Source organism: Centropristis striata, chromosome 4 (assembly GCF_030273125.1).
Source record: "Centropristis striata isolate RG_2023a ecotype Rhode Island chromosome 4, C.striata_1.0, whole genome shotgun sequence".
NCBI classification, from domain to species: Eukaryota; Metazoa; Chordata; class Actinopteri; order Perciformes; family Serranidae; genus Centropristis; species Centropristis striata.
The window spans coordinates 39,585,435-39,608,773 of record NC_081520.1 but is presented as its reverse complement, the minus strand read 5'-3'; the positions used below and the strand labels follow the sequence as shown (position 1 = coordinate 39,608,773).

Sequence of the window (23,339 nt, the reverse complement as noted above, 5' to 3'; positions counted from 1 at the left end):
TTAATTTTCTGTGAATGACCACTTTTCCACCTTTATCACCAACTTTCATTTGCAAAATCTAATTAAAGTTAAAAATCGTAAAAACAAATAAAACCTGCACCAGGCTATTTCTGACTCAGCCACAAGAAAAAACAAAAAGACAGTTGATTGTGTATGAAAAAAACATGTTTAATTTCCTGGGCCAATGTAAAACCCAACTCTGATCAGTGTCACTGTACAGTAGCAGATTCTGCACCAGTGAGTGTCTGAAAGTCTTTAGCCTACTCCTCATCACCAAAACAGTTTGATTTAAGCTAAGCTGTAGCTGACCAACATAACTATTTATTGTCAACAGTAGGAAGATTTGCTGAGAAAATTGAAACATGCACTTTTGAAATCCTTCAGAACAGCAGCAGCTCACTTGCTAGTAAATTTACAGATTTTTAAACAACAATCAACAACATTAACAAGTGTTACATATTAGATGCACTTATGGTTATCTCCGTGAACGACTGGGGCCTTTGAATGGGTCGTCCTGTATCAAGAAAAGAAAAGATGAAGATGGAAAAGGGTTAAAACATTTATCAGGGACAGTCCAAATTTAAGATAATCAAATCATTTTAAAGTTAATTTTTGGCAAGCAGATGTAAAATAGATTATGGGAGATCAACCGTCCTGGTGCCAAAGTATAATTCCTTTTTCTGTCCAAACAAAAAATACGAAAAAACGAAAACAGTGCCCCGTTTTCCTTTTTTTGTTTTAAACCAAAAACGGAAAAACAGATTTTGCTATCAGCGTCAAAAAACGAAATAACCAAAAAAACAAAATGAAATAACGGCCGTTATTTGGTTTTTGCAAGTTCATTTTTTCGTTTCTCATTTATTGATATGACGTCGGACACATCGGAACCGGGAAAATAAAAGTCCCGTCAAAATAAAAGTCCCGTCAAAATAAAAGTCCTGTATTAATAAGTACTTATTATCAAGCATAAAAAGGAAAAAAAAAAACATATCATCGTACACTAGTATAGGCTACTGTTCTCTGAACCATGCATGGTTCACATTTATTAACATAATTATTATTGATTATTATATTATGATGATTACCTCATCATCATCACTGTCATCAAATGCGATTCCTCTAGACTGGCTCTGACTCTGAGAGCTGTACTTGGTGAAGGATGATGATGATGATGACGATGCTGCAGGTCTAGGGTAAGCAGAAGAAGAAATCAGGGTAAAGCACATGATTAAAGAACACATTGTAATTGTAAAAAATACTAAGTTAGTATCAGGTTTTTCTTGTGTTAATGTACTGAACTACCACATTGTAGACAGAAACAAACAGACCTCGGAGGGGCTCGGGTAGTTTTCATTACAGGTATGTCTTCATCTGAGTCATCGATGGTCAACTAGAGATGGATAAAGATGAGACGCAAAGTTTAGAGGAGGGCACAGGCTATGTATGTGTGTGTGTGTGTGTGTGTGTGTCCTCAGTTGACTTACATCATCTACATAAGAAGGGGGGGCTGCAGTCCGAGAGGATCTCTGGGATGGAGCTTGAAATGCTGAAGAAGAGAGACACGTTGAAGTCGAGGAAGAATATGAAAGATGGGGACAAATAAAAAATAAACATAAAATGGTCTCTCCTTTCTCTGGTTTGACATAATATTGTATACACAGAACAACAAACATATGTGTTTACACATCATCACACTCTCCTACCTTGCATTATGCTCCTGCTTTGGGTTGTTGCTGAGGACTTCTGGGCGCGGCCCCGACCCGCTGGCTTTGGTTCAGAGGCAGCTGCACCTAGATGGACAGATGGAAAAAAGTTCAGAACGAGGATTCATGATGCAAGAGTCCTTTGTTTTGGTGCATTAAATGTGTAATTTAACATATGTAGTGTCAAATCAAATCAAACTTTATTTATATAGCGCTTTTCATACATAGAGATGTAACACAAAGTGCTTTAAAATATACACTACCGGTCAAAAGTTTTAGAACACCCCAATTTTTCCAGTTTTTTATTGAAATTCAAGCAGTTCAAGTCAAATGAACAGCTTGAAAGGGTACAAAGGTAAGTGGTGAACTGCCAGAGGTAAATAAAAAAAGGTAAGGTTAACCAAAACTGAGAAATAATGTACATTTCAGGATTATACAAGCAGGCCTTTTTTCAGGGAACAAGAAATGGGTTAACAACTTCACTCTATGGAGTCTTGGGCTATTTTGTCCATTTTTGAATTCTTTTCATGTCTTTGTAAGTCATTTTGTGTCTTCTTTTAACATCAACTTTCGCTCTAAACTATTTAAAACACCGTCTACAGCTAAAGAGAGTTTCGCGTCTGCTGCAGCCATGTTGGATCCGTAAGAAAACTACAAAACTACAAGCTTCCGTCTGCCGAGTAGTACGCGTCATCGTCTTGCCGTCCCTCCCCGTTCTGTGATTGGATCCTAAAACAGGGCTAAGAAACCGCCCTGGTTTCCAGACTGTGTGGAGGTTCGAAATGAAATTCGAGCACGCAAGGCAGTCTGGGTATACCCAGGCTAATTCTCTGCACTTTTGTGCCAGATTATATGATAACATGCAATTATTGTAAGTCGCTTTGGACAAAAGCGTCTGCTAAATGACATGTAATGTAATGTAATGTAACTCACCTCTCCCTCTTCCCCGAGCACCCCTCCCCCTGCCTCCTCGCCCTCTGCCTCGTGTCGGAGGAGGGGATGCGAATGATGGGTCATCGTTATCAGAGTCCATATTAATGTCACCAGCTAAATTCGAGCCTACAGGATCCTCACCACGCTCTAAACGGTGAGCTTTGGCTCTGTTCATAGCCTGAAAAATACAGAGATAAACCACACACAGTTAAACAAAACACATCAAACAATATTTCAGGCTTGTGTGCAATAATTACTTACTTCTTTGATTTCATTCTCTTCCTCAGTTGTGTTCTTTTTGGATTCTCTGAATCGCTGGATCTAAAAACATAAAAACATGCACTCTTATAATGACGTACAGCTTGAATTCCTCTGCCCTGCTCCCCATACAAGCCCCAGCCCTTTACCTCAGTGTCTATATCCTGCTCCGATGTTACTCCTCTGGCTTGGAGGTGGCGCTGTGTCTTCTCTAACTGGTAAGTGATCAGCTCTTCAATGGCGTCTTTCTCATCTTTATCCACAAACTCCTGAATGGCCTTCCCCATGCCGTGCTCCGTCAGAAGGGACAGCTGCACTGTCTGAGAAGATACGCAAACATATTTTTTAAATAAATGCAAAGAAGAAACAGTGGATTTAAATAATAGGTGTGACTCTAAGTGAGTGAATGTAAATCTGTGTGTGTGCAGTACCTGTTCAGTGGCTTTAAAGTACTGTTTAACCAGGTCTTCCACTCTGAGCCCCTCAACTGCGGTGGTTTTTAACAGTTTTCCATAGTCAACATTGACCTCATCTAAAAAGATTAAAAACATGTCACATAACCAGTATTCAGTACCAGTATACATTAATATATGGTGTGTACTGTTGATCCATAGCAGTGTATTGTGCCTGTGTCAGACCTTTGATGCCCTCCTTCTGCTCACGGCGTCTGAGAAAGTGAATGATGTCCTTTGGGTTGGCTACACGGTCCACAAACTTCTGACTGAAGCGAGAAGTGTTGAACGTCTCAAAGCCGCCAGTGTAGTCCACCTGAGGAAGACAATAAAGAGAATGCATTTGAATGTAGCATGAACAGGAAGGTATGTGCACATGCAAAACCACTTCCAGACTTTTCTCTGTCCTGGCATCCAAATGGTGGAACGGGATCCCCACCGACATCAGGACCTCAGACAGCCTGGACATCTTCCGCCGCAGGCTGAAGACCTATCTCTTCCAACAATACCTCGGTTAAGTCATGGTTACCTAACATATATATTAAAAAAAAAATGCTCTTATTCTTTTCTTCTTTAACATATAGCACTCCTTTAGCGATGACAGTTAGCTCTTACAGTTATGTACTTACTTAATTCCTATTGTCTATGTCTAGTACCATCAGGTTGAATGCCAGCTAAATGACATGTAATGTAATGTAATGTAATGCTGCAAGTGTGTCCATCACATGGCAATATTTATCAAGTCAGAGCCACAAGGAAGGCAAAGGCCATATTGTCAAACCTCCTACATCCTCTACACACAGAGTTTCGACTCCTGCCACTAGGAAGGAGATATACTTACAGGAAGAGGGCCAAAACAAACAGATATTTACAATCATTTGTTCCCTCAGCTGTTGGCTTCCTAAACAAACTAGGGTAGTAGCTTTGTCTTTCTTAAGTAATGTAAATCATATATTCCATGATGTCTCCCATTTTAATGTTTTTATGTTCTGTGTTTTGTATTTATTATGATTATTTGTTTGTTGTGTGACATTTTTTACTACTGAATGCAGAACAAATTGCCCATCAGGGACAATAAAGATTTATCAAATCAAATCAAATCAAATCTTACCCTCAGGCGAATAAGAGGTTTCTCCGGTGTTAACGGACACCCGAGTCTTTCTCTTTCGGCTTCTTCTAACATCTCTGCAACCTGAAGAAAGAAAGACAGAAATATATATATTTTAAAAAGGAAAAAAGGGGGCATATGAGAGGCACGAAGGGTAAGATGACTGAGCAATGGATGTAAGACTGGCTCTGTAGGTTTGCTGGTGACTTTAAGTGTTACCTTTGCATAGCACAGGTCCTCCACCTTCTTTGTGACCTGGGGTGTATCAGGTGTAAAGAGGTCTTGGTAGTCAGCTAACACCACATCTTGGATGAAGAACTGACGGACAGTCTTTAGGGGGATCTTCTGCAAGTTCATCTTACGACCTTTCACCCTCAGCAGCCCTATGTGCCTAGATACACACAAACAGAGTGTGTTCAGAGTGTTTTTGCTAATCCATCACTTTAACACACATTCTTCTCTGACTAAAGCATGGAAACAATCAAATGCACCAAAATTAAGAGCATGGGTGTTAACAGCAGAACAAAGTTTAGAGATGGAAAGACTAACTTTTAGAAATAGGGAACAAATACATATTTGGAATAAGTTATACTGTAAAGAAAGGCTGGTAAAAACAGTGGAAATATTTAATCAAATTAAGGAGATGAACTAAATGGTCCCCTCCCCAACACTAACACTCACATGCATAAACACACACACACAGATTCATGAACACGCATACATGCACCACCACTTATTTTTTCATTATATATATATATATATATTTTTTTTTTGTGTCATTAGTTTGTTGTTTATTTCTTTTCTTGGAGATCCTCATTTGAGGAATACCAGTTTGCCTTGTATATATGTTTGTCTGTTTACCCTATGTTTTTGTTATTTACTTTGTGAATATATACCTTGAAAAAAAAGGGGGGTAAAAAATGCAAGGTACAATATTGTAAAGAAAACGAAAATACTCATTATGTTTGTGAAAGTGAGAAGCCTTGCAATAAAGTATTAAAAAAAAAACACACATTCAGAATATAGAGCTAACTATCCGTTGTTTGTGTGTGTTTATTCGTACTTCTTGGCCGCCTCTCCAGGGGACAGGGAGGTGGCTACAGAGCTGCCAGGCTGTGTCACATAGAAGAGCTGCTGTTCATTTCTGCTTGGCGCAATCAGACACTCGTGCTCGTGACCCCAAACCACCAAGTCGAGAAAGTCATCCAGGAACTGCTCCGGGATGTAGTTAGTGGGTCCGTGTTTACTCCTAGAGAAAACACATTTTCAGACATTAAATTTGATACAAAAACACAAGATGCAGAGTAATATTCTCAAAAATATTGCTGTTTAACTGTCCTAAAACCTAAAACCTGCCATGGTGCTGAAAGGCAGAAGATATGTTGCACATATAGATTCATTTTATTTACATCTTTGTAAAATAAATGATCAAAGAAATATAATTCTGTGTTTTTTTTCCATTATTACTTATTGCTGTATTACTGTGTTATACTGCATGAATGACATATTTGACTTGTAGCCAAGTTTGTATAGAGATGCAGGATATTTATATATATATATATATATATATATATATATATATATATATATATATATATATATATATATATAGCATTTATTTGATTGATTTTATTTGATTTTATTTAATTGTGACTATTCTAAATGCAGCTATTCGCTTTACTTCCCAACAACATAATTTGCACTAAGTTGTATATAGTATATTATTATTATTGTATATTTTGTATATTGTTAAATGTCTTTTCTTAGAGTGTTTTTTTATCTTATCTTAAAAATTGTGTGAAATTTTGCGGCTGTAACAAAGAAATTTCCCCATTGTGGAATTAATAAAGTCAAATCTAATCTAATCTAATCTAAACAACGCACCTGTTCTGGTGGATGGTGAACAGGTTAAACCATTCATCTTGGTCTTCTTTGGGCCGAAGCATCGTTACCTGGTTGTTGACAAACATCCTGTACAACCGCTCATCTGGGATAGAGCCTGCACACACACACATTCATACATTATTTAGCCCAAACATGGATACTTTTATAAATCTTAGTTATTTTAGGAATGGGTAAACACTTACCAAGACCAAATAAAGCTAGCTTGGTTTTGCCTTTCTGCATGAGGATTGGACTAATCTCTATCCTCTCCACTGACTGGGAGTGACCAAAGTGATTCACGAGACCAGAAGCACTCAGCAGATCCAACGCACACAAACCTTCAGCCTTGAGGGGATAAAGTAATTGTGACATTAAAACAGATATACAGTACAGGCCAAAAGTTTGGACACACCCATCTCATTCAATGCATTTTTCTTTATTTTCATGACTATTTACATTGTAGATTCTCACTGAAGGCATCAAAACTATGAATGAACACATATGGAATTATGTACTTAACAAAAAAGTGTGAAATAACTGAAAATGTCTTATATTTTAGATTCCTCAAAGTAGCCACCCTTTGCTTACTAGAATATAAGACATGTTTTCAGTTATTTCACAGTTTTTTGTTAAGTACATAATTCCACATGTGTTCATTAATAGTTTTGATGAATTGACAATGTAAATAGTCATGAAAATAAAGGAAAAACATTGAATGAGAAGGTGTGTCCAAACTTTTGGCCTGTACTGTACTGCAATAACAAAACAGACACAAATACTCATATTTCCATATTAAGATCTTGTGTAATAAATTATTAACTGCTGGACTCATAACTCACCCCAGTTGGGTCGTCATGGTTACCATGAATGCTGAATACAGGAATAGAGATGTTGAGGTTTTCATCCTGATAGTTAACCCAGGGGAACCTACAACACACATAACAACTATTAATGTACCAAGAATACAAAATTATGATAAAAATGACCACAAAAAACGCAGCAGACTGACTGGGTGGTGTTGAAGTTGACATTCTGGTCACTGAGGATGTTGAAGTGTATGGGCGTGTCTCCCATGCAGTATTTTCTCAGCATACTGATGCAGTTGTGGAGGCATCGGCGTGTCGGTTTGTTGTCATGAAACAAATCGCCGCCCAGCAGGATGAAATCTACCTGCAAGCAAATAAAAAGCAGAGGGCATTTAGAAAAAGTAGACTTGGTTACTGTATCTATTATATTATATTATTATTACATATCTATGTTATCTATTTTAAGCACCTGATTTGTCTTGGCACATTCAAGTATTTCATCAAGTGTGCTATAAGTGTCGTTGCCACGGATAGCATCCTTCTCGAGGTAACCGAGGTGAACATCTGTAGCAATCAGGATCTTGAAGGTATCTTCATCATCCCTAGAAAAAAACAGCACACAATACAATCATACCTATCACTTATATATTGCATTGGTTTATATCCATATATAACTGTAAACTATTTAAATATAAACATTAGAAACACATTGAGGGACTTGTTAATAACCAGGCAGCACATACAGTATATTTAGTTTGACAAACTTTGCAAGGATTAAAAAAAAGCCTCACAAGGTGCTCTCTGAAGACATGATGTGGGAAAATGAGATCTGACTCCTGACAGGTGCTCTCCAAAAGGCTTCCCCTGCAGAAAATAATAATAATATTATTTCGGTCAATACATGTCATTAAAAGAGAAGTAACAAACCAGAAAAAACGTTTATCAAAGTAAACAATAAGTAAACAGAGAAAGAAAATTGATAATAGACATTTGGACCGAAAAAGGCTGAAGCATAGCTTATTACGCCTACCCTAACATCTGAAATTAATTAAAAAATGTAAAATGTACAATCTGTTATTTATTAATAAAAGAAATAAGCAGTCACAAAAGAGAGAAAAGACAGAAGCTGCTTGATTGATCCCCCCATGTTTCCTTCCTCCTCTCCTTTCCCTTCTTCCTCCTTTCTTCCATCTTCCTTAAAAAAGAAGGAAAAAAGGGGGAAAAAGACAACCAAACATACAGAACAAAACAAAACAAAAATAGCAGCAGCATAGCACGTGTCACCACTCATTACTCTAACTTATATAAATTAATCAACTTATATAGATTAATCATCCTTTTGTAAGTACTTTTTAAAATAAGTTAATGGTATTGCATGTTTTTAAGTCATTCTCCAATTTGTTCCATAAATTCACAGCTGTTACCGTAGTGCATCGTAATTTGGTGTTAGTTCTGGTTTTTAACTTCATAAATATACACACACCTCTGAAATTGTAATGGCTTTGTATTAGATTGAACATCTTGTTTAAAAAATTAAGGCACATACAGTACAGGCCAAAAGTTTGGACACACACCTTCTCATTCAATGCGTTTTTCTTTATTTTCATGACTATTTACATTGTAGATTCTCACTGAAGGCATCAAAACTATGAATGAACACATATGGAATTATGTACTTAACAAAAAAAGTGTGAAATAACTGAAAACATGTCTTGTATTTTAGATTCCTCAAAGTAACCACCCTTTGCTTACTAGAATATAAGACATGTTTTCAGTTATTTCACACTTTTTTGTTAAGTACATAATTCCACATGTGTTCATTCATAGTTTTGATGAATCTACAATGAAAATAAAGGAAACACATTGAATAAGAAGGTGTGTCCAAACTTTTGGCCTGTACTGTATATCTCACAGAGAAATAATTCAACAACTTGTTAAATAGAGAGAGATAGAGAAATGCCACATGTCACAGTTAAGCCACAATAATAATTTCATTATAAAACAATCCCCAAACTGTGAGCTATATATGACAAAAATGAGAGTAAATATAATATTTTGTCAGACTTCCTGCAACAAAGCCACGTTTAAAATATCAGTGTCACCAAACAATATACTTAACAACACACTACAAAGAACTGCGTTATACTTTGTGGTAGCTAGCTAGCAAATGATCTGTTAGTAAAGTCGTAGCTAACAGCAAAATGCAACTTAATGCTAAAATGGTGAGTTAAGTTAACGTTAGCTTTCACTTTGGCTAGAAACCCTTGCGTCAACGTGGTAGCTAATACGAACTAAGCATGTGTTTACTGGGCGGAAGTGCATAAACTAAATATATATTGAGCGTTAATTATTTTGTGTGTGCTATACGCTACAACGTGGAAAAAAGAAACACAAGTAGAAACCCACCTCCTCCTCTTCTTTACTCCAAAACATGCCAGAGAAATCCCGGCAAACCCTCTCCACGCCTCTCACAGATGGCTAAGCGTTATTGTAGTTTTATTTTGAAAGATCGTCGTTCTAAACTGCAGACTGTCACCGGTAGAAAAACTACACTTCCGGTTAGCAAGTGGTGTGCGTTTATTTTACTGTAGAAGGTCGCGCGGGTCTGTCTGCCTCTCATACGTAACGTTGACATATGTATACCGCCTCCGACGGGCAATGCCGGTATATAAATCATTCAAACCCCTCACAAACCTTGGCTTGTGAGGCTTGTCAAGTGATGTTTTCTTTTCTTTTCACAACCCATATTACCACTGGAAGCCACTAGAAACGGCGTTTAGCTAGCTAGCATACTGTCAGTTGTAATGAAAAGGGTTTGGCTGTGATTATACTTTAAACTAACATTCATATATTTTGACTGGATTGGCTGCATTTCAATGGAGACGCTGTCAAAAACACACGGTGCTGATGCGACGAGGGAGAAGGTTAGCTCTGACTTTCCTACATTTAGCTTAATGCAACTTAAAAAGAATAGTAAAAGCTGTTCACCACTTTTAATAGTGGCCATAGAGTCAGCTGGACTATACGGAAATCCACCTAGCAGCAGTTGCTACAACTCAGACCAGCTGTTGTTGCAGATCTATGCAGTTATATTTGACTTGATCAGGACAAAACAAACATCCTGTAATGTTATGGTCAGGTAGAGCATGCACAATGTGAAATTTGAGCTTATATTTACTTTTTGCACTTTATTTGCTTGTTATTGCTCATGGTGAAATGGCTATTATTGCTGCAATATTCACAGTAGTCATACCTTGAAAATATTCTCTACATATCAGCAATATTAGTCAGATATTGTGGATGCTGTGCAACATTTATCCCTGTTACTCTGCAGGAGCTCTGCCCACCACCAGCACCAAGTGGAGTCATATCTGACAGCATGTCACTGCCATCTTATAGAGAGTACCCTGCTCACCGTCCCTTCATCAACACACCCCAGACACACACACATCACCTGGGTCGCTCATCATCACCCAGCAAGGCGTTCCCAGAGACAAACAGTGCAGGTGACTTTTGCATCTCTTTGCATGTGTTGTTTTCCCTTTACAAAGTTTCCATTCAGGTATTGTGGTGTTTCAGAGCTCCATGGTTACAGCATGTTGCAACATGATGCCGCACTACTTGAACGTCTCAGTTGCACTGACATCTATTCATTCTTTCACATTATCCTCCCACTCTTCCCATCCTACCCTCCTATTCTTCCATCCAAACTTTAAAATCCTATCCTATTACACCAGGACTATTAATCATGCCCTAAATATGTTCAGTTTATCCCCATGTGCACTAACAATCCATGTGTCTGTGCACGTGTAGAGATCTTATCTGCCTTGAGGAACCTCCAGGAGAAGATCAGGAGGCTGGAGCTGGAGAAAAGACATACAGGGCTCAGTCTGCACGCTGTGGGAAAAGATGCATCACACACACATCTGCAGAGTGATAAAGTTACACAGAGACTCTTGAAGGATCATACAGAAAGAGAGATTAATGGGCAATCCAACTGCAATCAAGGTGAGTGTATCAATAACATATTGTAACTTATGTTTCCTCCCAGAGCCGGCCCAAGCCTCCATGGGGCCCTAAGCAGAATTCGATTTTGGGTCCCTCTATTTCAGCCAATAATTAAACAATTTAATAACTGATTGTTGATCATTCACACACCTATAAACTCATTGTGGCTCTGTCATGATCCTATTGTCAGCCTGATATGTCTTTACACATTAATGGGGGTGGCCCAATGCAATAATACCAATGAATAAATGAAGTCCAGGGTGTCACATAATATGGTTTTTAATCTCAAAATGAAGCACATTCAACGAGAAGAGCGAGCTAGGGTTGATTTTCACATCGTTCCAAATGGTAAAATATATTTTAAAAAACCTATATTATATATATTTTAGTAAAAGTTTCATCTGGTTTATTATTTTTGGCTTCAAAAAACTGCAACTGCAATGTGCAGCAAACTATATATAGTAGCCGGATGCAAAAACAACTAGCTAATTTGCTATTAACAGCTACACAAATCTCTTTGATAAGCAATCCATTACCAAGACAACATACCTTTATCTTGGCATTTATAAATAAAATAAAAAATATTGTTTTGAATTGCTCTTGGGGGCCCCCTAGTGGCCACGGGGCCCTAAGCAGTCGCTTAGTTTGCTTATGCCTTGGGCCGGCTCTGTTTCCTCCAGTATCTTACAGCAGGGGTCTCAAACTCAAATTACCTGGGGGCCGCTGGAGGCAGAATCAAAATGACCAAAAACAGACACAAAATGACAGAAACAATACTAAATTACTTAAAAATGCCACAAAATGATAAAAAAAGGACACAAAATGACCAAAAAAAGAGACACAAAATTACAGAAAATACTAAAGTACTTTAAAAAGACACAAAATGATAAAAAAGACACAAAGTGACCAAGAATAGGACACAAAATTACAAAAAAGACACAAAATGACCAAAAATACACAGAATTACCAAAAAAGAAAGACAATTATTTTAAAAAGACACAAAATTACAAAAAAGACACAAAATTATTTTAAAAAGAAACAGAATTACCAAAAAAGACATAAAATGATTGAAAAGGACACAAAATTATTTTTAAGAAGACACAAAATTATTTAAAAAACACAAAATTATTTTAAAAAGACAAAAATAATTACCAAAAAAGACACAAAATTACTAAAAAAAACACACAAAATTAAAAAAAAAAGTAATTAAAGGGACCTTCCACACACAACACGGTAAAATGGCATTCATAAAAAACTCACATTAAACTTTCATATCAAGGTGGGGGCCACAAAATATCCTCACGAGGGCCGCAATTGGCCCGCGGGCCACGTGTTTGAGACCCCTGTCTTACAGTGTCTTATTGTTCTTCTCCACAGTGTTGGTCACCCACCTTGCTGCTGCAGAGTCTCGCTGTGTGAAGCTGGAGCGACAGCTGGATCACATGAGGAGGATGCTGCGCAATGCCAAGGCAGACAGGAGCAGCCTGCTCAAACAGCAGGTTAAACCATCTTAGTGTCACTGGCTGTGATATAAGACTTTTCACTGAAAAAATAAATGAGATAGAATAAAATACACATCAAACAATCATGCGTAATTGCAATGTTTTTGAGTAAAAGCCTATTATGTGTGAGAGAGTAGATTTGTATATATTTTTCTATACACCTTCAGGCTTCCATGGAGACAGCCCAGTCAGCTGATCAACAGTCTGACACAGCGTCTGAGCATGCCCAGTTGGAGAAGCTGGACCGTCTGGAGCAGGAGTATCTCAGGCTGACGCGAACGCAAAACAACGCTGAGGTAAACACAAGGACGCAGTGACATGTCAGAGAGAGTCTTACTGATGTTAAATGTTGGTTTAAAATTGTACATTTCTACACAGAACAAATCCACTAACTCCTCAAGTTTGCTCAGCAAACAAAACAAACAAAACATCTATTATTAGAGATTTTTATTTTATTTTTTGTTATTATATTTTTTTCACAAATAATCAACAGGTTACAGAGGATATGCACAAAACTCCAACCCCCACAACTCATATTCCCTCACATAGGGTAAATCAAAGTAGCTCTAATAATATGCACAGAAACACAAACTTGCCAAAGTCAAAAACTTATTACAGAAAGCGAGACATCTTCCAATCCAAAGCCAAACCTATACCCTCAACACACAACAGACAATGTTACACAGCATAAATAAGGAACAAATAAAACAGATGAGAAAAAAAAACAGATTAGAAAAACAAACAAACATAAAAGAACAGACACACAAAACAAACAAAAAAACACAACAACACAGACTATTACGCTCAGGTCTTGCCATTATTATTAGAGATTTGATTAGGATCACCTATTGTGTACCCAAAATATATCTTTAGGAGGTAAAAAACTTTATTTAAAAAAATCAAAGGGTGAAGGGGAGAAAAAACTATATATATATATATATATATATATATATATGTAATGTATTTTTCAAAGAAAATGAAGAAAAAAATATAAATCACACATCAATACAGCGACTGATTCTTGAAATGATTCTGTCAGCTCAGACATTCTCTCAGGGTGTGGTCTCATTTAGCCAGAAAGATGTTGAAGTGATGTTTATTATTCAGCCTTAATTAGGCGTGGACAAGAGGGAAAACAAATTGTATTTATCATGATGTGTGTCTGATTATGTCAGATGAAGATTCAGGAGCTGGAGATGAAACTCCAGGAGGAGGAGCACCAGAGAAAGCTGGTTCAGGATAAGGCCAATCAGGTAACAAGGCTTCCATGAGTATGTCTCTTAAGCTACCATCACTCTTGACAGCCCATAATTTCCACACACTTGCACATCATTTTTTGTCGTCTTTGTGTATGTTTCTCAGCTACAGACAGGTTTGGAGACCAATCGGATACTTCTGCAGTCAGTGTCCCCTCGCCTGTCCAGCAGACAGTCTAAAGAGAAAATGTCCAATTCAAAGGTAAAGAACTTTACAGGGTTTTTTTAAGGGTTTACTCCTATCTGTGCACAATGAAAATGTTTCTTTCCCCCTTAAAAAAAAATGTTTGAAAAAGTGTGACAAAATGTTCACTGTGTCTTTATTAAATCAAGTAGTAAGGTATTTTAATGCATTTCTTTGTATACATTATTAAAATAATGGGGGGGAAAATAATTGGATTATGTGAATGTGTGCTTTCATTTCTCAGAAAAGCACTCAGCTTTTAAATAAGAATTGCTTTTGTTTCTCTTCTTGCTTTGATTATGAAATTCATATATATTTTTAAAAACAAATCTATAGAAATGATCATTTTAATACATTTAATAGATTTATCGAGAATGAAAACAAATCTTAGTTGTAGGCCTACTTGATGCACCTAAACGTATGTTTTCCTGTGAATCTTACTATTCATGTTGATTTTCTCTCTCCAGAAATCTTCTCCACAGCCGTCGTCCTACACAGAGCCACACTACAGGCTGAGCCTCAGAGATGTACCTTTTGTTGCTGGAACGGTAATATGGGCACACATGTAGGGGTGTGCCATATCGTATCGTTCACAATAATATCTGTATGTTTTTTTTATGGTTAAAAAAATGCATATCATGATATTGGCAACATTCCTACTTCTTGATGTAGCGGTTAAAGTTGTTTTAATCACAAAAAGCTACTTACTCTCTGTCGCTAAACACATGCAGCTTTCAAAATAAGAGCACGGTGTGTTAACAGAATCCACCACAGAACTTACAAGAAGACTGTCAAAATAAGATGCCTTAAATAAAACATACAAGAACCTTTATTCTCCTTTACAAAATGTCATTAAAATTAAATGGTTATATTTATTATTTGCTCATGCTCAAGAGTCAAGAGTAAATTTTTTTGTATTTGGCAACTGTTGAGATTTGCACTTCACACTACATTTTAGATTTTTATTTATTTATACAGACTAAAAAAAAATCATATTTTCTATATCTTTTTAAGTATTTCGTAATATCGTGAAGAATAATCGCAAAAATAGCCTGAAATATCGTGATATTATTTCAGGGCCATATCGCCCACCCCTACACACATGCATTTGCCGTTTTAATATTGGAATAAACTGATATTTCGTTTGTAATGCTGACCCTCCCTCCCTCTCCTTCCTTACTTTCAGTCAGTTGGCTGCAGCCACTCGGTCCGAGCAAACGTCCAGTCAGTTTTATCTCTCCTGAAGCGACACCAACCGCACCTCTGCAACAGCCGGGTCCTCTCTCGCAACGCAAACAGCTACGAGACCGGTAGCCACAGGCATTCAGACAGCTCCTCTTCTTCCTCCTCCACTAGTGGCGAAGAACTATCAGAGCTGCTGCGAGCACTACAGGAGGAGCTGCAACTCATGAGCTTGTGAGTGTAGTCCAAGGTTATAATAGTTTTGGATTTTTCATTAGTTTTGGTTTTAAGTTCTTTGTGAATTTTTGTCTTCAAATTCAATTAGTTTTTACAGTGAGATTTCTAGTTTTAGTTTAGTTTTTATTTTTTGAAAATGCTTAGTTTTAGTTTAGTTTTTATTAGTTTTAGTGTTTTTGTAATGGGCTATGTTTTGGATGCCAGATTCAAATAGATCATAATAAATTTTGCCTTTATTTGCTTTGGTTTATCATCTCAGCCCCAATAAGGTTATTAACTCTTACAGTTCTGGGTGTTTTGAATTTTGGTTTGAATGTAGCAGCCCAGTCTCAGTAAACATATTTACCATGTGTTGCATGTTCAAATAGAAACACTGAATTATGAATGAAAAAAGTTGACAAAAACGAAAACTAAGGACATTTTCACTCTAATTTTAGTTAGTTTTAGTTAGTTTTGTAACCACACAATACAGTTTAAGTTAGTTATCGTTTTTTTTAAAAACTCTCGTTTTTATTTTTATTTCAGTTAACGAAAATGTTTTTTCAATTCTAGTTTTCGTTATTTCGTTAGTTTTAGTTAACTATAATAACCTTGGTGTAGTCTCACATAAGCTCTAAAATTAAGAAAACATTTGAATAGTGTTAATTTTTATTTGCTGTTGTTTGTGGTGCAGGGAGCAGGACGAGTTGATGCGGCAGGTGGAGGCCAGTGTTTCTGTCCAAGAAAGGAAAGAACTTGAGAGGGAGCAGGAGAGGCTGCTGGTGAAAATGGAGAGGAAAGGAGAGCAGATCACTAAGCTCTACAAACACAAAACACAGGTAGGGTTTTCACACAGAAACAATTCACTTCATACAGAGTCAAATTTGGGCGGCTGTGGCTCAGCTGGCAGAGTGGGTTACCCCCCAACCGAAGGGTTGGTGGTTCGATCCCTGACCGTGGCAGCCTACATGTCGAAGTATCCTTGAATGAATTCCCAATGGTGGCAGGTGGCACCGTTTAGGGCAGTAGTTCTCAACCTTTTTGAGTCGCGACCCCCAATTTAACATGCATGTTGTCTGCGACCCCCGCTCACTGAACAGAATCTCACATGCACAGTTCAGATCATTCAAACTCAGTTGATACGACGAATTTTGGACAAATAATGAAGCAGACAACTAAAACATCTCCCTGACTAAAATGACCAAAAAATTAAGCAAAAAAGGACTCAAATTGACCACAAAATGAGAAAAAATGACCACAAAAAGACACAAATTGACCAAAAAAGACACAAAATGACCAAAAAAAGACACAAAATGGCCCTAAAAAGAAACATAATAATAAAAAAAAAGACACAAAATTACAAAAAGACATAAAATGACCACAACATTATCAAAAAAGACACAAAATGGCCCTAAAAAGAAACATAATAACTAAAAAAAGACACAGAATTACAAAAAAGACATCAAATGACCACAAAATTATCAAAAAAGACACAAAATGACTAAAACACAATGACCCAAAAAAGACATGAAATGACCAAAAATGACTAAAACACATTAACACTGATTTCCAAAATGATTTGGCGACCCCCAGAAATCATCTCGCGACCCCAATTGGGGTCGGGACCCCAAGGTTGAGAATAGCTGGTTTAGGGTAGCCTCTGCCACCAGTATGAATGTGTGTGAGTGGGTGAATGAGCGCACTAGAAAAGCTCTATATAAGCTATATAAGTGCAGGTCCAAATTGCAAAAAATAATATTTTGTGATCCGTTCCCTTTTCTGGTCTCTCCTGCAGATAAAGAAGTTAAGGAAGGAAGCTCATTCTAGGCGCAGCAGTGGGAATGAGGTGAGGGTGACGACCACGGTGTCCACTAGAGGGCGCTCTGCTGCTGCAGTCAAAGTGAGACCAGGAGAGAGAAGCAAGAGGAACCTGAGGCTGCTCAGGGACATGAGGGCACTGCAGACCTCTTTACGGACCTGAAACTCGCCTGGATAATTTTTTTATTTTTTTTTGATTGATTGATTTAAGTTTATTTCGAATATGAAAACAAATAATAATAAAAAAAAGAGTCAGACAAAACATTTGACATGACATGTAGAATACATATTCGAAAAGGAGTGAGAAGAAGTAAAACTTATAAACTCCCAACCCTCTCCTTAAATATGACTAGTTAAAATCCTTGTCTAAACATGTCTTGTATTACAAAAACATAAATATAATTTACCTATACAGTGTAATTATACATACATACATACACGCGCCACATATGTATACATACACAAACACACGCACACACACATACATACGAAAGGAAAAGAAACAACAACACAAGGAAACAGTCATGGAAAAAAATCTATTTTTATTAGACCACCCTTGTTTTCTCTCATTTCTTGTTCATTTCAATGCCTGGTAGAACTAAAGGTACATTTGTTTGGACAAAAATAACGATAACAAAAAAAGTAGCTTATAAGAGTTTAATTTAAGAGGTGATATCTAGACATTTTCCATGGTTATCCATGGTTATTTTTTAGTTATTATCAAGAAAACCATGGAAAAACAATGGTCTTATATTTTTTTCCATGACTGTATTAACACAGCACATTAGGTTTATTTTGTTGGTGCTATCAACCTACCCACTCAGTGTCTGTTCATGAACATATGACCCATGATCCCATAGGGAAAATATTTCTCTAATGTTTCTACTGTAATGTGTAACACGTCCAACAAACTTTGATTTTCTGTGTTTTTCTGTGTTTTAAACCAGTCCTACCTACCAGTCCACCCAAAGTGCATTTTATATTTTCCAAACATGGTCAGTTTGTTGTCAGATTAGTGACCTTTGTGTCGAATAAGGTCGTAATTTACTTTTTCTTTCAAGACATTAAAGAAACCGTATTTTTGTTCATGGAGCTCATATACATCTACCTGGATCAGTTTTTTTATTACCTTGATGTTTTAATCTTTTGCCAGCAGAGGGTATGAAAGTTTAAATAAAAATCCATGAAGCGCTGGAAAAGATATTTTACATTTGACTTTTTCATGTAGCTTTCTGGGCCAAAATCTCCTGGTGCTAAAACACTCATGGGTTGCTTGATAGTTACAGATTCTTACAACTCCTGAATGCTCATATTTTATATTCATATTCTGCAGTGATGAAATAGTTTGATACAGATTTCTGCAATTTACCTAAAAAACACTGTGCTTTATTTGGCTATAATGATTGAATCCCCTTGATGTGTCATTTTGCAGACTCTCAGTCTTGTAAATATTTTTACAATATATGTAGGAGGGTTTTGTTATTTTTTGACAATCACAGGTAATATATTTTTGAGTGAAAATGTTTTTGTCTAAGAAATAAAGTATTTATGATTGCATATGACTGTAATTTTGTTTATTTTGGCTTTGTTTTGATGACAAATGCATGCACTGGCAGACAGCCACTGCACAGTCTTTGGTTTTATTTTTGAAGAAACTGCGATATATCCGAATATATCTGACCTCGTACCTGCAGCTGTGACAGATTTCTCTACTTTCTCACACTTTGGGCAAATATTTCACACTTTTTAAATATTATTGGTGTCATTCCACTTTTCACATTCCTACTGATTTAACCCATTCCCACTATTCCATTCTCCTTGCATATTTAAACCAACATTGCAGTTTAGCATCAGTTCTTCAAAAAAAACCCTTAAAATAATCCATATATCTTATTTATATTATCGATATTATTCAACTTTTCATTAGATTCAAATTAATTCCACCCATTCCCACTTTTCCAATTAGTCATACTACTTCAACTTCTTGTGATACATCCGAGCCAGCGTGTGTTTTTATTGTCTGTTTTTATTCTTATTTTTTGTAAAGCACTTTGTGTTGCATTTTTATATATGAAAAGCGCTATATAAATAAAGTTTGATTGATTGATTGATTAATTGACCTATTTTTTGTTCAAACAATATCTCATTGTACACAAAAGGAACACAGAATGTATAATTGTATTATAGTTTAATTGTGCAATAAAAGCTAAATATAAAGATCATTCTCACTGTATTGCACTTTCAACATTATAAAAAAGTAATTGTGCAAAAAAATGAGAAATGTCATTGTCGAACAAACTGACGAAACAATTGTCATTGTTTCAATCAATGTAGTTCTTCCAAATATACTTAAATGAGACTTTTAGCTAAAATAAAGGTTTTGAATGCTTAAACATCATTTTTTTTAATGTGCCCCTCTGATTAAACACTGGCCCTCCTTGGCCCCCACAGTAAAACTGGTCTAGAACCGCCACTAGCGACAGCCATGTAGCAACAGAGGAACAACAGCTGATTAACGCTGCTGGGGAAACCAACAATCAAAGCAAACACACATGAATCAGGCTCTGTGAGCTGGTAATTATTTGTTGAATGGCTGATTGACTATAAATGAGTCATCCACCAACCAATGTGCAGCGTATTGAACACGTGCCTTTGCTATTGAACACCAGCTATTGACAAGAGAGCTTTTGTGTATCTGATGTCATTCTCATTGTGTATTACAACAGCTAAGCTCTCTGCTTTGTCACTGTTTTCTTTGAGTAAATGTTTGATACTTCGGTCATGTAGATCCGATATTACATTAGAAAGTATATGCTTCTCTTGTAGCCCATGTGTCTGTCTGACATACCATATAATAAATGCATTTTTTTCTGTCACTGATTGATTGAAATTTAAAGGAAATTGTCATCACATTTAACTCATGATGTCTAATTATTTCTTTCATGTCATTTTTCCCCTCTTCTTTTTCATTGTATTGTTTTTTTAAAAATAATATAATTGTTTTTACTGGATTTACTGGATTGTTTCCTACCAATCGGCAAGTTTTTCCTGCTCTTTGTTTTTTGCTGTACTTCGGAAAATCTATGTCAGCCTATTTTTTATTTTCTTTTTTTTTTAAGTGTTTGTTTTTTCCACCTTAAGTTGAGGGGAGAACCTCTTTTCTTGACCTCTCCAAGAATAAATAAAAACTAGAAAAAAACTAGATTATATGTCTTATGTGTGTCTAAATAAAATACAATGAAATAAAGAAGGTAAAAAATATTCATTATAAATATTTAATTTTCAAACCAGCAAAATCTGCTGCTCTCATGTAAGCTACACTCATTTTTAAAAGGAGTATTTTGAGGTTCATTTGAAGTATGGAATATAAAGTAATTGTTTATTCAAACAAGAACTTTAAAAGGCTTCTTTTCACTCTTGTGAATGTTTTTACCCCAAGGTAAACCAAACACAGCTGTATATTCGGTCTTAGAAAAACTTAAATGTGACATTATGGTTTTATTTTAAAATGGAATGTTAACAATAAATGAGCTTCATAAAATGTGCCAAAATAATTTATAACACTGCATATATATCACATGTAATAGCTTATAATAACTGATAAAGGTGCCTTACATAAATTATCATAATAGTGTGCCAAACACTGCTATATTTACAAAGAGCCTCCCATACATTAACCCTTTATCAGGCAAAGAAATATAGTTGGTAACTTCAGGTAATATTTCGAGAAAAAAGTTGCAAATTTACTAGATTAAAGGGGCAAATCTACAAGAAAAAAAGTTGCAGATTTAAGAGATTTAAAGTGGCAAATCTGCGTGAAAAAAGTTGCAGATTTACGAGAAAAAAGTGGGAAAACAGCGACTTTTTTCTCCCAGATTCACCACTTTAACCCTTAATAGGACACTCATTGAAATACTTGCAAATTCCAAACTTCAACCCTAGAGAATATTGGAGGATATTACATACAGCCAGAATGTGTAAAAAAAAACATAAGAAAATAATATTTTGAGAAAAAAGTTGACGAGATTAAAGTGGCAAATCTACGAGAAAAAAATGTGCAGATTTATGAGATTTAAAGTGGTGAATCTGGGAGAAAAAAGTTGCCTTTTTCCCACTTTTTTCTCGTAAATCTGCAACTTTTTTCGCGCAGATTTGCCACGTTAAATCTCTTAAATCTGCCACTTTTTTTCTTGTAGGTTTGCCACTTTAATTTAGTAAATTTGCAACCATTTTCTCGAAATATTACCTGAACTTACCAAATATAGTTCTTTGCCTGATAAAGGGTTAAAGCATAGATACAGTGTGTGATGTGCAATTTAAAAAAATACTCTTTAGGAACCCTGTGGAGACGCAGGTCACATGTGGCCCCTTGACTACCCATTTCAGTTTACATGGTGAAAAGAAACAAAGATGAATAACTCATGAGTGTGATGGTGCTCACGAGGCCTGAGTCAGTGTCCACAACTGTCTGTAACAGGGCCGTCACCTGCAGGTGTGTGTCTCACTCCGTAACGACACTCCGGGTCGGGAGAGGAGTCCAGACATCTGATCCTCGCCGCAGTGGGCCCCGTGTCTCATCACTGCTAACCGGGCCTGGATTGCAATGGCCGGATGAAAACAACACCTGTAACCAGAGTCCTGTGTTTGTGTGGTCAGGTGTGATAAAATCGGTCTGCTGGCTCGCTCATTAAGAGCCCAATCCACACTGACCTAAATGAAGAAGCTAACCTGTTTGGAGGCTCAGTTCATGTGCACTTTTGTCTCATGGCCACATCCAAAGTCTTAAAAAAAAAAAGAAGTTGTGCTTCTCTCAGGAATCTGTCTCAGTGATGGAGGCCAGCTCAGTGATTCTTGGTTCCTCCTGGTGTTTGGTCAGAACAGGCCGGTTGGTGTAAATGTCATCCACAGGTAGAAGGAATGTGACCGTTTTTACCTTGGCCCTAAAAGGTCAAAGAAAGAAACACAAGAGTTATGTGCACTGTAACAAATTGCTGTAGGAAAACAGCCAAATTGTGACAGTAACATACTGTTTTTCATTAAAATTGTATTATACTGTAGAAAACAATGCATTCTGGGCAATATTTGTAGGAGGCTTGCCGTTTCCTGTAAAATATATGATATATATACACTACCGGTCAAAAGTTTTAGAACACCCCAATTTTTCCAGTTTTTTATTGAAATTCAAGCAGTTCAAGTCAAATGAACAGCTTGAAAGGGTACAAAGGTAAGTGGTGAACTGCCAGAGGTAAATAAAAAAAGGTAAGGTTAACCAAAACTGGAAAATAATGTACATTTCAGAATTATACAAGTAGGCCTTTTTCAGGGAACAAGAAATGGGTTAACAACTTAACTCTATGGAGTCTTGGGCTATTTTGTCCATTTTTGGAATTATTTACATGTCTTTGTAAGTCATTTTGTTTCTTTTTTTACTCATTTTGTGTCTTTTGGTGTCTTTTTTTTGTCATTTTGTGTCTTTTTTTGGTCATTTTGTGTCTTTTTTTAGTCCTTTTAGTCCTTTATGTGATTTTGAATCTTTTTTTTACTTTCAAAACACTATCATGCTCAATAAAGAATTTTAAATGTTGCAAATGTGCATTAATTTCAGAGTACACTGAGACATTAAACTGCATCATTTTCGATTAAATTCTGGAAAAGTTAGTATTTAGTATTTTACTTAACTAACTCATTCAGTATACAGTATACTAAAATTACTGAGGTTACAGTGAAGACAGCGCTTAATTCATAGTAATTGGCTTTCAGACAGTAATATGCTCTATTTACAAAATATGACTGCATTGTATACTGCAACAATATTGCAACTAGCTTCAGCACTATACTGTGTTTTAATCTACTGTAAAAATCAATGAAATGCAGGATTGTTCTGTAATTCAGTATGTGGTTTTATCACAGTAACATACTGTAAAGTAAATAACAGTAGAGGAACTGTAAAATTAACAGTAGAATGCTGGAAACCCTGCTGCCAGTATGTTACTGTTAATTTACAAGACAATTGTTTACAGTGTGGCTAC

The 23,339-nt window shown here is 36.4% G+C and overlaps 2 protein-coding genes across 2 annotated transcripts; one reads left to right on the top strand and one right to left on the bottom strand.

Moving 5' to 3' along the window:
- Positions 1-147: 147 nt before the first annotated feature.
- Positions 148-9,579, bottom strand: mre11a (MRE11 homolog A, double strand break repair nuclease). The gene is made up of 20 exons (XM_059331266.1): positions 9,551-9,579; positions 7,936-8,008; positions 7,614-7,746; positions 7,348-7,508; positions 7,178-7,265; positions 6,542-6,683; positions 6,339-6,453; positions 5,518-5,703; positions 4,674-4,845; positions 4,458-4,538; positions 3,533-3,662; positions 3,326-3,426; positions 3,044-3,214; positions 2,898-2,957; positions 2,637-2,814; positions 1,704-1,790; positions 1,485-1,546; positions 1,329-1,390; positions 1,086-1,188; positions 148-514 (listed from the first exon to the last, which is right to left on the bottom strand). The coding sequence occupies exons 2-20, from the start codon at positions 7,953-7,955 to the stop codon at positions 476-478; spliced, it is 2,091 nt and encodes a 696-aa protein (XP_059187249.1). The 5' UTR covers positions 7,956-8,008; positions 9,551-9,579; the 3' UTR covers positions 148-475.
- Positions 9,580-9,800: 221 nt separating this feature from the next.
- On the top strand, positions 9,801-17,744 carry cep57 (centrosomal protein 57). The gene is made up of 11 exons (XM_059331541.1): positions 9,801-10,068; positions 10,479-10,650; positions 10,958-11,152; positions 12,530-12,651; positions 12,822-12,950; positions 13,830-13,907; positions 14,017-14,112; positions 14,562-14,642; positions 15,281-15,510; positions 16,187-16,331; positions 17,288-17,744. Exons 1-11 carry the CDS (start codon positions 10,021-10,023, stop codon positions 17,471-17,473), a joined length of 1,482 nt encoding a protein of 493 aa, XP_059187524.1. The 5' UTR covers positions 9,801-10,020; the 3' UTR covers positions 17,474-17,744.
- The last annotated feature ends 5,595 nt before the right edge of the window (positions 17,745-23,339 follow it).

What these genes read in the sequence shown, in the direction of transcription:
- mre11a (XM_059331266.1), bottom strand. Translation starts at nt 7,955, where the DNA reads ATGTCTTCAGAGAGCACCTT. An exon ending in AAGAGAATGAAATCAAAGAA is followed by an intron (nt 2,815 to 2,897) that starts GTAAGTAATTAT and finishes TGTATTTTTCAG; the next exon opens with GCTATGAACAGAGCCAAAGC. An exon ending in ACTACCCGAGCCCCTCCGAG is followed by an intron (nt 1,189 to 1,328) that starts GTCTGTTTGTTT and finishes TGCTTACCCTAG; the next exon opens with ACCTGCAGCATCGTCATCAT.
- cep57 (XM_059331541.1), top strand. Translation starts at nt 10,021, where the DNA reads ATGGAGACGCTGTCAAAAACACACGGTGCTGATGCGACGAGGGAGAAG. An exon ending in GCAATCCAACTGCAATCAAG is followed by an intron (nt 11,153 to 12,529) that starts GTGAGTGTATCA and finishes TCTTCTCCACAG; the next exon opens with TGTTGGTCACCCACCTTGCT. An exon ending in GAACGCAAAACAACGCTGAG is followed by an intron (nt 12,951 to 13,829) that starts GTAAACACAAGG and finishes TGATTATGTCAG; the next exon opens with ATGAAGATTCAGGAGCTGGA.